We start from the raw sequence: 12,572 nt of genomic DNA, 5'->3' as shown, positions 1-12,572 counted from the left end.
AATTTCTCCTAGCAGAAGGGAGAATCTCTACAACTTTTTTTTTTTTTTGAGATGGAGTCTTGCTCTGTTGCCCAGGCTGGAGTACAGTGGCACGATCTCGGCTCACTGCAACCTCCACCTCCCAGGTTCAAGCAATTCTCCTGTCTCAGTCTCCCAAGTAGTTGGGATTACAGGTGTCCCCCACCATGCCTGGCTAATTTTTGTATTTTTAGTAGAGACACGGTTTCACAATCTTGGTCAGGCTGGTCTCGAACTCCTGACTTTAGGTGATCTGCCTGCCTCGACCTTCCAAAGTACTGGGATTACAAGCGTGAGCCACTGCGCCCGGCCAGTTTTTTTTTTTTTTTTTTTTTTTTTAGACAGGGTCTTGCTCTGTCGCCCAGGCTGGAGTGCAGTGGTGCCATCTCGGCTCACTGCAGCCTCCACCTCCCAGGTTCAAGCAATTCTCCCACCTCAGCCTCCAGGGTAGCGGGGATTACAGGGGCCTACCACCACGCCTGGCTAATTTTTGCTTTGTTTTGTTTTAGGATGAAGTTTCACTCTCGTTGACCAGGCTGGAGTGTAATGGTGTGATCTCAGCTCACTGCAACCTCTATCTCCTGGATTCAAGCGATTCTCCTGCCTCAGCCTTCCAAGTAGCTGGGATTACAGGTGCCCGCCACCATGCCCAGCTAATTCTCGTATTTCTAGTAGAGACAGGTTTCATCATGTTGGCCAGGCTGGTCTCAAACTCCTGACCTCAGGTGATCCACCTGCCTCAGCCTCCCAAAGTGCTGGAATTACAGGCATGAGCCACCATGCCCAGTCAATTTTTGCATTTTTAGTAGAGACAGGACTTCACCATGTTGGCCAGGCTGGTCTTGAACTCCTGACCTCAGGTGATCCACCCGCCTCAGCCTCCCAAAGTGCTGGGATTATAGGTGTGAGCCACTGCGCCTGGCCTATAACTTTTATTTATCCTATAGAGACACAAGCTTGCTAGTTTCTCTATTTTTTTAAAGAAAAATAAAACTTTTTTGTTTTTGTTTTTTTAGACAGTCTCAGTCTGTCGCCCAGGCTGGAGTGCAGTGGTGTAATCTCGGCTCACTGCAACCTCCGCCTCCCAGGTTCAAGGGATTCTCCTGCCTCAGCCTCCTGAGTAGCTGGGATTACAGGCGTGTGCCACCATGCCCAGCTAATTTTTGTATTTTTAGTAGAGACGGGGTTTCACCATGTTGGTCAGGCTGGTCTCAAATTCCTGACCTCATGATCTGCCCGCCTCGGCCTCCCAAAGTGCTCGGATTACAGGCATGAGCCACCACGACTGGCCTTTTGTTTTGTTTTGTTTTGTTTTTGTTTTTTGAGATAGGGTCTTGCTCTGTCACTCAGGCTGAGTGCGGTGGCACAATCATAGCTCACTGCAGTCTCAAACTCCTGAGCTCAAGTGATCCTACTATCTCTGCATCTGGAGTAGCTGGGACTACAGGCAGGTGCCTGTATGTACCACACCTGGCTAATTTAAAAAAAAAAAAATTGATGACCAAGCGCTGTGGCTCATGCCTGTAATCTCAGGACTTTGGGAGGCCGAGGCAGGCAGATCACTTGAGGTCAGGAATTCGAGACCAGCCTGGCCAACATGGTGAAACCTGTCTCTACTAAAAATACAAAAATTAGCCGGGTGTGGTGGCACATGCTTGTAATCCCAGCTACTAGGGAGGCTGAGGCATGAGAATCACTTGAACCCGGGAGGCGGAGGTTGCAGCAAGCAGAGATCACATCACTGTACTCCAGCCTGGGTGACAGAGTGAAACTCTGTCTCAAAAAAAAAAAATTTTTTTTTTTTTTAGAGACAGGGTCTTGCTATGTTGCCCAGGCTAAGACATAAACTTAATGTATTCCTTTTCTGCACCCATCTTGAGTCACTCCTTGCCGAAGAGGGGTCTGAGGATCAGTGCTCATTGAGGGCATGCCATCCACATGCATCAGTGGTTTAGAGCAAGAAGAGACCCAGTCTTTCCTTCATTTTACTAGGATGAAACTGAGGCCCAGAGGGGTTGAGAGACTCCCCTTAGGTCCAGGGGTTCAGGAGAGAGTGGGGACAGAATCCCGGCTGCAGACCCCCAGCCAGTGCTGCCTTCCTCTGCGCCCCCCCACCCATCTGGACTTTCCATGGTAACTAAGCCTCCTCCAGTGTGGGAAGCAGTTACCTAGCAACTTCCCATAACCAGGTTAGAGCTGAGGGAGTGAGATACCACATGCTGCCTGCCCTGGGGAATTTAGATGTGTAGAAATGGGATCGCCCACGTCATAGTGTGGCCACAAATGACCCTGCCTAGAGCCATGCCTGGAAGCCCCTGTCGGGGACAGTCTCACATCAGGATCAGTGAGTCTCAGGGATGATGGAACAGCGCTGGGCTGGCTGGGGCCCTGCAGTGGATGCAGGGCCCCACTGTGTACAGTGCTGGTTTCTCTGAACAGCATGGAACCTGTCCCCATTGACCTGCTGGCTCAGTGTGGATGGGGGATCCACAGAGGAAGGCTGATGGAAAGGCTGTGTCTGTGTCCTTGCAGGCATCTCACTGTGGCAGGGGGAATGGCAGGGAAGCTGTGCTCCTTCATGCTGCCTCTTGTTCCCTAATTATGTCAAGAAATGTTTATGAAATGACATGATTGTAAAGTGACTCTTCCTGTAAGGTTCCCTGTATATTGGATTTTGACAACCATCCGCCACCCCCACACCCTCACCTGCTTCTTCCTGTGGGCAGAGCCCTGCCTAGGTTCCCAGGTTCTGCCTCCTGAAGTGTCCTACCAATTGGCCTAAGCCAGTTATGGTGGCCTCATTCTCTTGGAAATGGCTGGTGTAAGAACAGCACGGGATCCAGTCTTGCCAGTGGGATCTGTGTGAATGGCTGCTAAAGGACCTCCAGGAAGGAAAGGGTTTTCTCATTGAGTAGAATTGGGAGAGAATGCGCCCCTTCTCCATTAGACATTGTCACATCTGCATGTGATGTCTGGACCTGTAAGCCACTGAGAAGAGACACCACTGATGCTCAGAGACATCACTGATGCATTGTTGGGCCATTGTGTTAAGCCAGCCAATAGCTGTCTTGTCTCTGGACTTCTTGTGATGGGAAATCATGAGCCTCTTGTTGCTCTAGAGCCTTTTGGTCAGGCCTCTGTTTTTTTCGCCTCCAGCTCACTCACTTTGCACTTGTCCGAGTGGGCCGCTGAATAGGTGCCTTGACAAGTCTTGGTATTAAAGGTAAAGCACCCAAAGAAAACAAATGTCCCATATCTTTGATTTACTGACTAAATCAAAGATGGGACTCCCTGATCCTTTATCTCCTCAGTTAGAACTGAAATCGGACTAGCAGCTGCATGCCCAGCTCTTGTAGGTCTGAATAGACTTTTCCCTAAAGAGCCTGATGGGGTCCCTGTTATTCCCAGCATCTGGCACATTCATTCATTCATTCATTCATTCACTCATGCGGTGGTGTGCTGGGGCTTGCTCCTATCTGCCCATGAAAAACAATTGTGCACATCTCTTCCCAACTCTGGATTCAGTGATATCATGTTAGTAGCCTGAAATCTGCCATGGTGGGAGTTGTTCTTTTTTAAGTAGACTTTTTTTTTTCAGCAGTTTTAGGATCACAGCAAAATGGAACAGAAGACACAGGGAGTTCCCAAATACCCCGTCCCCACACACGCACAGCCTCCCTCACTGTCAACATCCTCCAGCAGAGTGATATATTTGTTACAATTGTTGAGCCTACATTGACACACCATAATCACCCGAAATGCATAGTTTACATTAGGGTTCACTCTTCCTGTTGTGCATCCTATGGGTTTTGAAAAATGTGTCATGCCATGTGTCTGTTGTTGTGGCATCACACAGAGGAGTTTCACTGCCCTAAAAATCCCCCGGGCTCTGAGTATTCATGCCTCCCACCCTCAACCCTTCCAACCACTGATCTTTTTACTGCCTCTCTAGTTCTTCCTTTTCCAGCATGCCATGTAGTTGAAACTGTACAGTGTGTAGCCTTTTCATACTGGCTTATTTCACATAGTAATATGCATTTAAGGGCTGGGTACGGTGGCTCATGCCTGTAATACCAGCACTTTGGGAGGCTGAGGTGGGCGGATCACCTGAGGTCAGCAGTTCAAAACCAGTCTGGCCAACATGGTGAAACCCCGTCTCTACTAAAAAAAAAAAAAAAAAAAAAAAAATTCAGCCAAGCGTGGTGACGGGCACCTGTAATCCCAGCTACTTGGGAGGCAGAGGCAGGAGAATTGCTTGAACCAGGGAGGTGGAGGTTGCAGTGAGCTGAGATTACGCCACTGCACTCCAGCCTGGGTGACAGAGTGAAACTCCATCTTAATAATAATAATAATAATAATAATATGCATTTAAGGGTTTTCATCTTTTCATAGCTTGGTAGCTTCTTTCTTTCTGAATACTATTCTATTGTCCGGAGGTACCAGAGTTTATTTATTCATTCACCTATTGTAGGACATTTTGGTTTCTTCTAAGTTTTGGCAATTATGAATAAAGCCACTATAAATATCCATGTCCAGGTCTTTGTGTGGATGTTTTCAACACCTTTCAGTAAATACCAAGGAGTGTGAATGCTGGATCCTATGACCAGAGTAAGTTTAGTTTTGCAAGAAACCATCAAACTCTCTTCCAAAGTGGCTGTACCATTTTGCCTTCCCACCATCAATGAATGAGAGTTCCTGTTGTTTCACATCATCACCAGCATATGGTGTTGTCAGTATTATAGATATGGGGCATTCTTATAGGTGTGTGGTGATATTTCATTGTTTTAATTTGCATTTTCCTAATGACATATGATATTGAGCATCTTTTTATCTCCTCACTTGCCATCTATATCTTCTTCCGTGAGCTGTCCATGTCTTTTGCCCATTTTTAAATTGGTTTGTTCATTTTCTTATTGTGGAGTTTCTTTGTTGTTGTTGTCGTTTTTTTTGTTTGTTTCTTTTCTTTTTTTTTTTTTTTTTAAGATGGAGTCTTGCTCTGTTGCCCAGGCTAGAGTGAAGTGGCAGGAACTTGGCTCACTGCAACCTCCACCTCCCAGGTTCAAACAATTTTCCTGCCTCAGCCTCCCAAGTAGCTGGGATTACAGGTGCCCACCACCAAACCCGGCTAATTTTTGTATTTTTAGTAGAGACGGGGTTTCACTATCTTGGCCAGGCTGGTCTCAAACTCCTGACCTCACAATCCACCTGCCTCGGCCTCTCAAAGTGCTGGGATTACAAGCCTGAGCCACTGTTCCCTGCCTATTGTTAAGAGTTCTTTGTGTATCACAGTCCTTTATCAGATATGTCTTCTGTACATATTTTCTCCTGGTCTGTGACTTGTCTTCTCATTCTCTTGGCATATGGTGGGAGTGTTTACACCATAGAATTGGCAAATACCACAAGTTAGGGCTTCTTCTTAGAGAGAGCCAATTATTAAATCTTTACCAGCACATCACTGCATCTAGGCATCAACCATTTATTGACTGCACTGCTTGTCTTTGACCTAAAAAAGATTCAGTCTAGCAGAGGAGGCAGATCAGTGAATCACTGACAATGGTGTTCTGAGTATTGGGATAGAAGGAGAACAAGGTTACTACAGGAACATAACCGGGGGTTGTGGGGCGGGGGCACTGACATCAACCATAATATTGGGATGGTTTCCCAGTGGAGACCTTGAGCCCTGAGCTAATGATTTCAAAGTAAGTAACAGTTGTCTGGACCCACGCTGCCCAATAAGGCAGCTCTTTGCCACATGTGGCAATTTCAGTCATTCATACCAGGCACATTTCAAGTATTCAATAGCCATGTGTGGGTAGTGGCTACCACATTGGATGAAGCAGATACAGAGCTTTTCCCTCATCACAGAAAGTCCTAATGGACAGCCCTTGTCTAGACAAAACAGTGGGAGAAAGCATTCCAGGCAAAAAGAACAGAATGTAGGAGACCAGAGGTCTTAGAAAACATGCCTCATTCTGGGAACCACAAATAGTTCTAAGGGACTGAAGTAAAGGGTGTTTGGGACTGGAGAGGTAGAAGATGTGGCTGAACAAACAAGGCAGCAGGCAGATCACAAAAGGCCTTTAGTGCGCAGCTAAGGAGGTTAAACTCCAGCCTGAAGACTATGGAGAACCCCAAGATTTGAGCAAGAGCTTGGTATCATCAGCCTGTCCGTGAATAAGATCTCCCTGACTGCGTTGGAGGCTGGATTACAGGGGACCAGCCAGGAAGGCAGGGAGACGAGTGCTGAGACTATTGCAGTCATCAGGGAAAGAAGTGAGAGAGGTTTGAAGTAAGGCAGTGGCTGTGGAATGGGTGCAGAGAAGGGACAGAGTTGAGAGAATGTGAAGGACCCGATGGTTGATTGTGTCTGACCCTGAAGAGGTGCTTTGTAAATATTTGTTGACTTAATGAATGAATTATAGCAAAACTTAAAACAATACAAGTGGGTGCACAGCTATTGGGCTTCTAGGTGGTATCTACTGCACAAACGGTGTGGTACAGAGGACACCCTTGCCTTGGTATGGACAGGCTGAAGTGTTGACTTCAGACAAAGAAAACAGCAAATGTTTTGACCATGCTAATCAGTCCCCAATGTGGGCTGTTGTGTTTCAGGTTAGCTGGGAGCTAACGATGGCATGTAGGTACATTCCCCTTCTTTTGAGCTCAAGGAGAAAGAGGCAACAGGGAAGAGTGAGAAGAGAGAGACAGAGGGAAGGGTTGGCATCCCCTGTTCTGTCTGATGGAGGGAGGGCTCGGCTGAGAAGGGAGCCAGCTGTGCTCATGGAAGATGCTGAGGGAGCCAGGGTCCAAGCAGTGCCTCTCAGAATTGCGCACAGGCCATTCTCCCCTCTACCTCTTCCCCAATCTCCTTGTCATGTGGACTGCAGGGCAGATTTGGTGTCCTGAAGGATTGGGTCAATTCACCAGCAGATAAATGTGGTGCATAGTGGATCGGCAGCATCTGGGAAGGCATTGTCAGCAGAGGATGCGTGGGGCAACAGAACACTGGAACCAGAGTAGGAAGTGTGAGTATACTGGTGCCTAAACATGTGAGAGATACCAGCCTCCCTCTCTCGGCCTCTCAGAAGTTAACTGGAGGAGAATCCAAAGACAGTGGCTAAAGCTACTGGAACCTGGACATCATTGTAAATATGACCTTGTTTGCATCTACAGGTCTGTTAGGCCCAAGACAGTTGAGTTACAAAATGAGTAAATACATGAGATGAAGCAGGTCCAATCATTCCTTCACTGGAAAAATATTTACTGAGCCTCTGTGTGCCATGCACAGTGCTAGATGCTGTGTGTACAATGGTTTACAAAACAGAGGTGACTCCTGCTCCATGGAGCTTACAGCTCCAAGTTCACTTGAACTTGGGAGGCAGAGGCTACAGTGAGCTGTAATAGCCATACAGCTCAGTCTGGCACCATCATCTGTGTACGTGCTATTCAGGAAAAGCACAGGATTCATAAGACCATCTTAGGGGAAGGATTATTTTAGATTAGAGGGCAGGGGAGGACTGTTTGGAAGTGACATTTAAACCCAGACCTGGGCCAGGCATGGTGGCTCACACCTATAATCCCATCACTTTGGGAAGCCAAGGTGGGTGGATCACCTGAGGTCAGGAGTTCAAGACCACCCTGGCCAACATGGTAAAACCCTGTCTCTACCAAAAATGCAAAAATTAGCCAGGCGTGGTGACATGACCCTGTAATCCCAGCTACTCGGGAGGCTGAGGTGGGAGAATCACTTGAACTTGGGAGGCAGAGGCTGCAGTGAGCTAAGACTGTGCCACTGCACTCCAGCCTGGGCAACAGAGCAAGACCCCATTTCAAAACAAAAACAAAAAACAAAAAACAGAAAACAAAAAACCAACCCAGACCTGGAGATGAACAAGAGTTAGCAGGGTTAGCAGGGGATGTGCCTCCAGGCAGCAAGAATGGCAAGTGTGAAAGGTTTGGGGACAAATCCTTGGCCATTTGGAGGCTGAAAGGCCAGTGGGGCAGGAGCATAAAAGCAAGGGGCAGGGGAGGCAGAAGAGGAGGCTGAGGAGGGAGGCAGGGGCCAGACTTCACAGGGCCACATTAGGACTTTGGACTTAAGCCTAAATCCAGCGGGAAGGGGAGTGATGTGATCAGATTTATTTTTACAAATATCGCTTTGGCATCTGTGTGGAGGACCAGATTATGGGAGAGAATGCAGGGAGAAAGGTATGAAAGCTGACAGTTCCCAAAGGGAGAGATGATAGTGGCATGGCCAAGGTGATGGAGTAAAGTGGAGGAACTGAGGAGGCATTTTTTAAAAAGAATTGAGACAATCAAGGTTTTTCTCACACCCTTGCCTTGGTATAGACGGGCTGAAATGTTGGCTTAGACAAGGCAAACAGCAAATATTTTGGCCATGCTAATCTGTCCTGAGTGTGGGCTGTTGTGTTTTAGGTTAGCTGGGAGCACAGTCCCCTGCCTCAACCAGGGCCACATCTGACCAGAGTCAATTTTATGACTACAGATTTCCTGACAAAGCTTTTACAACTTCTGCAATCTCTGCTGATGTTTACAATAATTACTATTAGGAAATAGTAATTATTATAGGAAATTCCTGTTTGCATTTCATCTGAATTCCTCTCACATTACATTTTTTTAATTCTAGAGATAAGGATGCTAAAATAATAAGTCACCTGGGCAGCCAAATATGAATGACATCATAATGACAGTTCTGAATTGCATCTGTCCCAAAGCCAAATTGACCTATTTATTAGCAGTGAAGAAAAATGGCCGAATATCCTCAGAAGAAGAGCCCAATTAGAGTTGTGCTCCCTGCTAAGTTCTTTGCCTTTGCTCCTTAACATGTGGACCTAGCAATAGCACCCGGTAGCTTGTTAGAAATTCAGGACAAAGTCAGAAGCTGCATTTCAACATGATCCCCAGGCAATTCGTAGGCACTTTAAATTTTGAGAGGCACCATGGTTAGATTACCCTAGGGCCATCCAAAAGTGGGTGGGCAGTGGCAGGTGCTAGATATTTGAAATGCCACCCGAGGTACAGCAAGTGGTTAGGAAAACCCAACAACTGGTCCGACAGGAACTGGCTTTTCTCTGGAAGCTTCAAGCTCCCAAGTCACATAGAGTGTTGCAGCCAAACTCGGGGACAATGTGTTTGTTGGCTGCTGGTTGTGTGGCTGGTGAGAGGCACTGGGTGGACCCTCCTCTGGTGCTGAAATGCTGTCAGGTAGAAACTAGGGCCTGTGGGGACACATGTGGAGGGGCTCCCCCTGGCAGCACCAGAGGCTGGGGGGGGTTGAGCTCTCTTCCCCCTCCCCTTCATAATGTGGACAGTTTGGTTCTTGTCCTCTTTACCTGGCCGCTAAGAGCCCTCATTCCTTGTGGGTGGTTTGGGTGACTTTCCCGCTTCCTTCTGAATGGAGGCTGATGAGCAAGGGAAAGACGCTTTGGCATCTCAGTACAAAATACTCTTCAGTAGCTTTTGCTAGAACAGAACACCGAGCTCCAGGGGTTCTGAAAGCTCTGCTCATACCGCCTGCCTATGGGGTCAGCTCCTGCAGGCCGATGACCCCTGTCACCCCTTGGTCTCGTTCTCACTCTCTACCTGAGGTGTATGCAACGCAGACACCAGACACAGCCTGGCCAAACAAGGACACTTTGTTTTATTACTGCTTTCTTGAGAAGTCTTTCAAGGCACAAAATCTCCACTAGAATCGAATCATATACCTCCGTCTAACTAGAGCTGGTCCTCCCACATTATCAGACAACTGGATGAAGTTTGTGGGCTGTTTAAAGCATATGGTTTGTAAATACTGTAAAATCACACATTACTTACGGCTTTTATTTACTGCAGCATTTCACATTACCTAGCACCAAAATAGCTGAGGAGGTCTTCTCTGCCTTTGTTCTTTCTTCTGTTCTTTTTCTTATGCTTCTTTGCTCCCTGCCTTCCGCAGCAGCGGTTTCTCTGCTCTGATTCTTCCTCTCCCCACTGCCTGGCCCTCCTCCTGCACTGTCTGCCCACCAGCTCCACACTGCTCTCTTCCCTGGCCCCACTCACCCTCTCCCCTTCCTCCCCCTGTGCCTCTCACGCTGCCCCTTGATCCTCCTGGATGTCTTAGCCACCTTTCCCTCTCTCTGCTTTCACTTCCAAAAGCTGCAGGTGCTCCTTACTTACGCTCGACTCCCTCCTGCCTCCACCAGGCTATTTTCTTTTCCCTCCCGATACCCACCACAGAGTTCCTTTTTTCCTCTTTCCTCTAAAGGAAACATGGGGATCAGAGAACTGTAGAATCAGAGTCACAAGGGACACTGCTTGTGCTACACTGGCAGTTACTTCTGAGTGAGAAAATCTTTCTTTTCTGATCACCTTCAATAATGGCTGCCCCCAACCTCATCCCTCCTTAGAGCAAGAGAGGCTAGGGAAGAGAAAACTTCCAGGCTCCCTCATCAACACTTTCACCCCTCTTTCCTGTGTCAGCACACACACAGACACACAGATGCATGCACACACATGTCCACACATGCAGGAATGCACACATATGCATACACAAGCACACATGTATACACACAGGAGTGCACACATATGTGCGTGCAAGCACACATGTGCACACCCGCAGGGGTACACATCCACACCTACAAACTCCGAGTGCCCTTGGTGCAAAAAGGGTTTGCACCCGGCCTCCCCTAGGGCCCTGAGCTTCCTCTCCAGTGTCTCTTTCACCCCTGGCCAGGCTGACCTGTGCTGCGTACCTCCAGGGTGAGCACTTGGACACATGATTCTAGTGTGAGGTGATGGAGAGGGACAGCCATGGTGGGGTTCCTTGCTCCAGGTGCAACTCTTGGGCAGCGGGAGGACAGCAGTGGTCAGACTGAACAGGAAGCTGGTGTCAAAGCCAGCTTCCACCTGGGGTCATGTTTAGTCAATCAATTCATAGTCAGGCTCTTATCAAGTGGGCTTCTTTCCATGCCACTGGGCAAGGCATCTTCAAAACAGAAAATCAAGAGGGAAAATGAGCAGAGCCTGGAAGACACACCCTCGTAACCATAAAACAATGACTCTAAAATTCAGCATTCTCAGCTAGAGCTTCTTCAAGCACTTTATGGAATCTAGGATGCTATTTCCTTCATAGCTGGGGAAACAGAGGTTCCACTGAGTAAGCTGCTTGGGGATTGTGGAAAATCCCTCGATTTCCCAGTACTTGGCTCCTCACACTGGAACATTCATTTGAAAGACCCAAGGAATATTAATTTGAACAGAGATAAATGTCTCAGCTAGGTGTTGACTAGGAGGCCAGCCTCGCACAGGCAGGGTCTCTCCAACCCCGTCCTGCCTCCACATCCCTGCTCAGACTCGCTTGGCTGCCCACAGGACTGGGCTGCACCTTAATTCCTAATGCAGCAGTGCCCACCCCTTGGAGAACAGGAGGAGAGCTGCCCTGCAAGCCCTCCAGGTGAGCGGGGCTTGCAGGTCAGCTAGAACGTGCCCCACCAAGTTCAACCCCACCCTGTTGTTCTGTGTCCAGTGCCGAGGTGTGGTCTCTGCTTAGCTGTTCTCCGTGAAAATTCCCAAGACAAGGAGCAAGCAGTGACAGCTGAAGGCCACGACAAAACTCCATTTCATTTCCCTGCCCCCCTCCCAACTCCCCCACTGCCTTCCACACACCCCTGAGGGGGGCAGAAAAGCAAGTGTGAATATTATTCTCCACCTGAGTTCCCTTTTGCATCAACTAATTACCAGCCCAATTGCCAATAAATTACTAGTATAAAAAGTTGTGTGTGTACACAGGCAGACGTAGATAGATGTATGTATATATAGTCATGGAGTCCAGCCTTTTTTCCTTGCGCTCTTTCTTGTGGGCAGCTCCAGACAAAAAGCTTCTGTCCCCTGAAGGGTTCATCGGGTCATGGGTGCCACGTAGTTGGCAGGGAAGAGGCCCAGCTTGTTATGCAGGCGGCCGGTCCACCAGGATGGGTTGGAGCTATCCAGGACCTCCACCACCTCCCCGCTGTGGAACCCCAGCTCGTCATCCTCCAGGGCCTCAAAGTCGTACAGCGCCCGGGCCCACCGCACTCGCTGTTGGGGGAAGCACAGAAGAGGCTCTGCTGAGCTGTAGGCTGGGCAGGCAGGGGAGGGTCTGCTGGCTCCTCCCACCACATCCAAGTCTTTGAGAGCAACATTCCCTGAAGGCTGACCCCTCTGCAGCTTAAAAAATTTTTTTTTGTAGAGATGGGGTCTTGTTATGTTGCTCAGGCTTGTTTTGAACCCTTGGCCTCAAGCAGTCCTCCTGCTTTGGCCTCCCAAGTAGCTGGAACTACAGGTGTGCCCGGCTACCCTGCTGCAATTTAAATCAGATACCTATGCACAGGCCTGTGCAAGAAGTTCCCAGAACGCGCCAGCGTCACTCTGGAGACCCAGGACTTTTACCAACAGATGTTATTGTCCAAAGCCCCAATAGACTCCCTGAGAACCACTCTCTCCACATCAATAGGTGGTATTTTTATCTTGAGTAACAAACAGAATGGCAAAATGCCCCAAACAACAGCCCTTGGTGT

General features: G+C 48.3%; 1 protein-coding gene across 3 annotated transcripts in view; it reads right to left on the bottom strand.

The window, feature by feature from the left end:
- Positions 1 to 9,658: 9,658 nt before the first annotated feature.
- GRAP2 (GRB2 related adaptor protein 2) overlaps positions 9,659 to 12,572 on the bottom strand; it is a 72,608-nt gene continuing 69,694 nt past the window's right edge. For all 3 annotated transcript variants that reach the window (XM_054470097.2, XM_054470096.2, XM_054470098.2), the window contains one exon: positions 9,659 to 12,093. In XM_054470097.2, the coding sequence (XP_054326072.1) occupies positions 11,914 to 12,093 (180 nt within the window). In that variant the 3' untranslated portion in view covers positions 9,659 to 11,913. The remainder of the gene's footprint in view (positions 12,094 to 12,572) is intronic.

Source organism: Pongo pygmaeus, chromosome 23 (genome assembly GCF_028885625.2).
Source record: "Pongo pygmaeus isolate AG05252 chromosome 23, NHGRI_mPonPyg2-v2.0_pri, whole genome shotgun sequence".
Lineage (NCBI taxonomy): Eukaryota > Metazoa > Chordata > Mammalia > Primates > Hominidae > Pongo > Pongo pygmaeus.
This window is presented reverse-complemented; position numbering and strand designations above follow the sequence as displayed.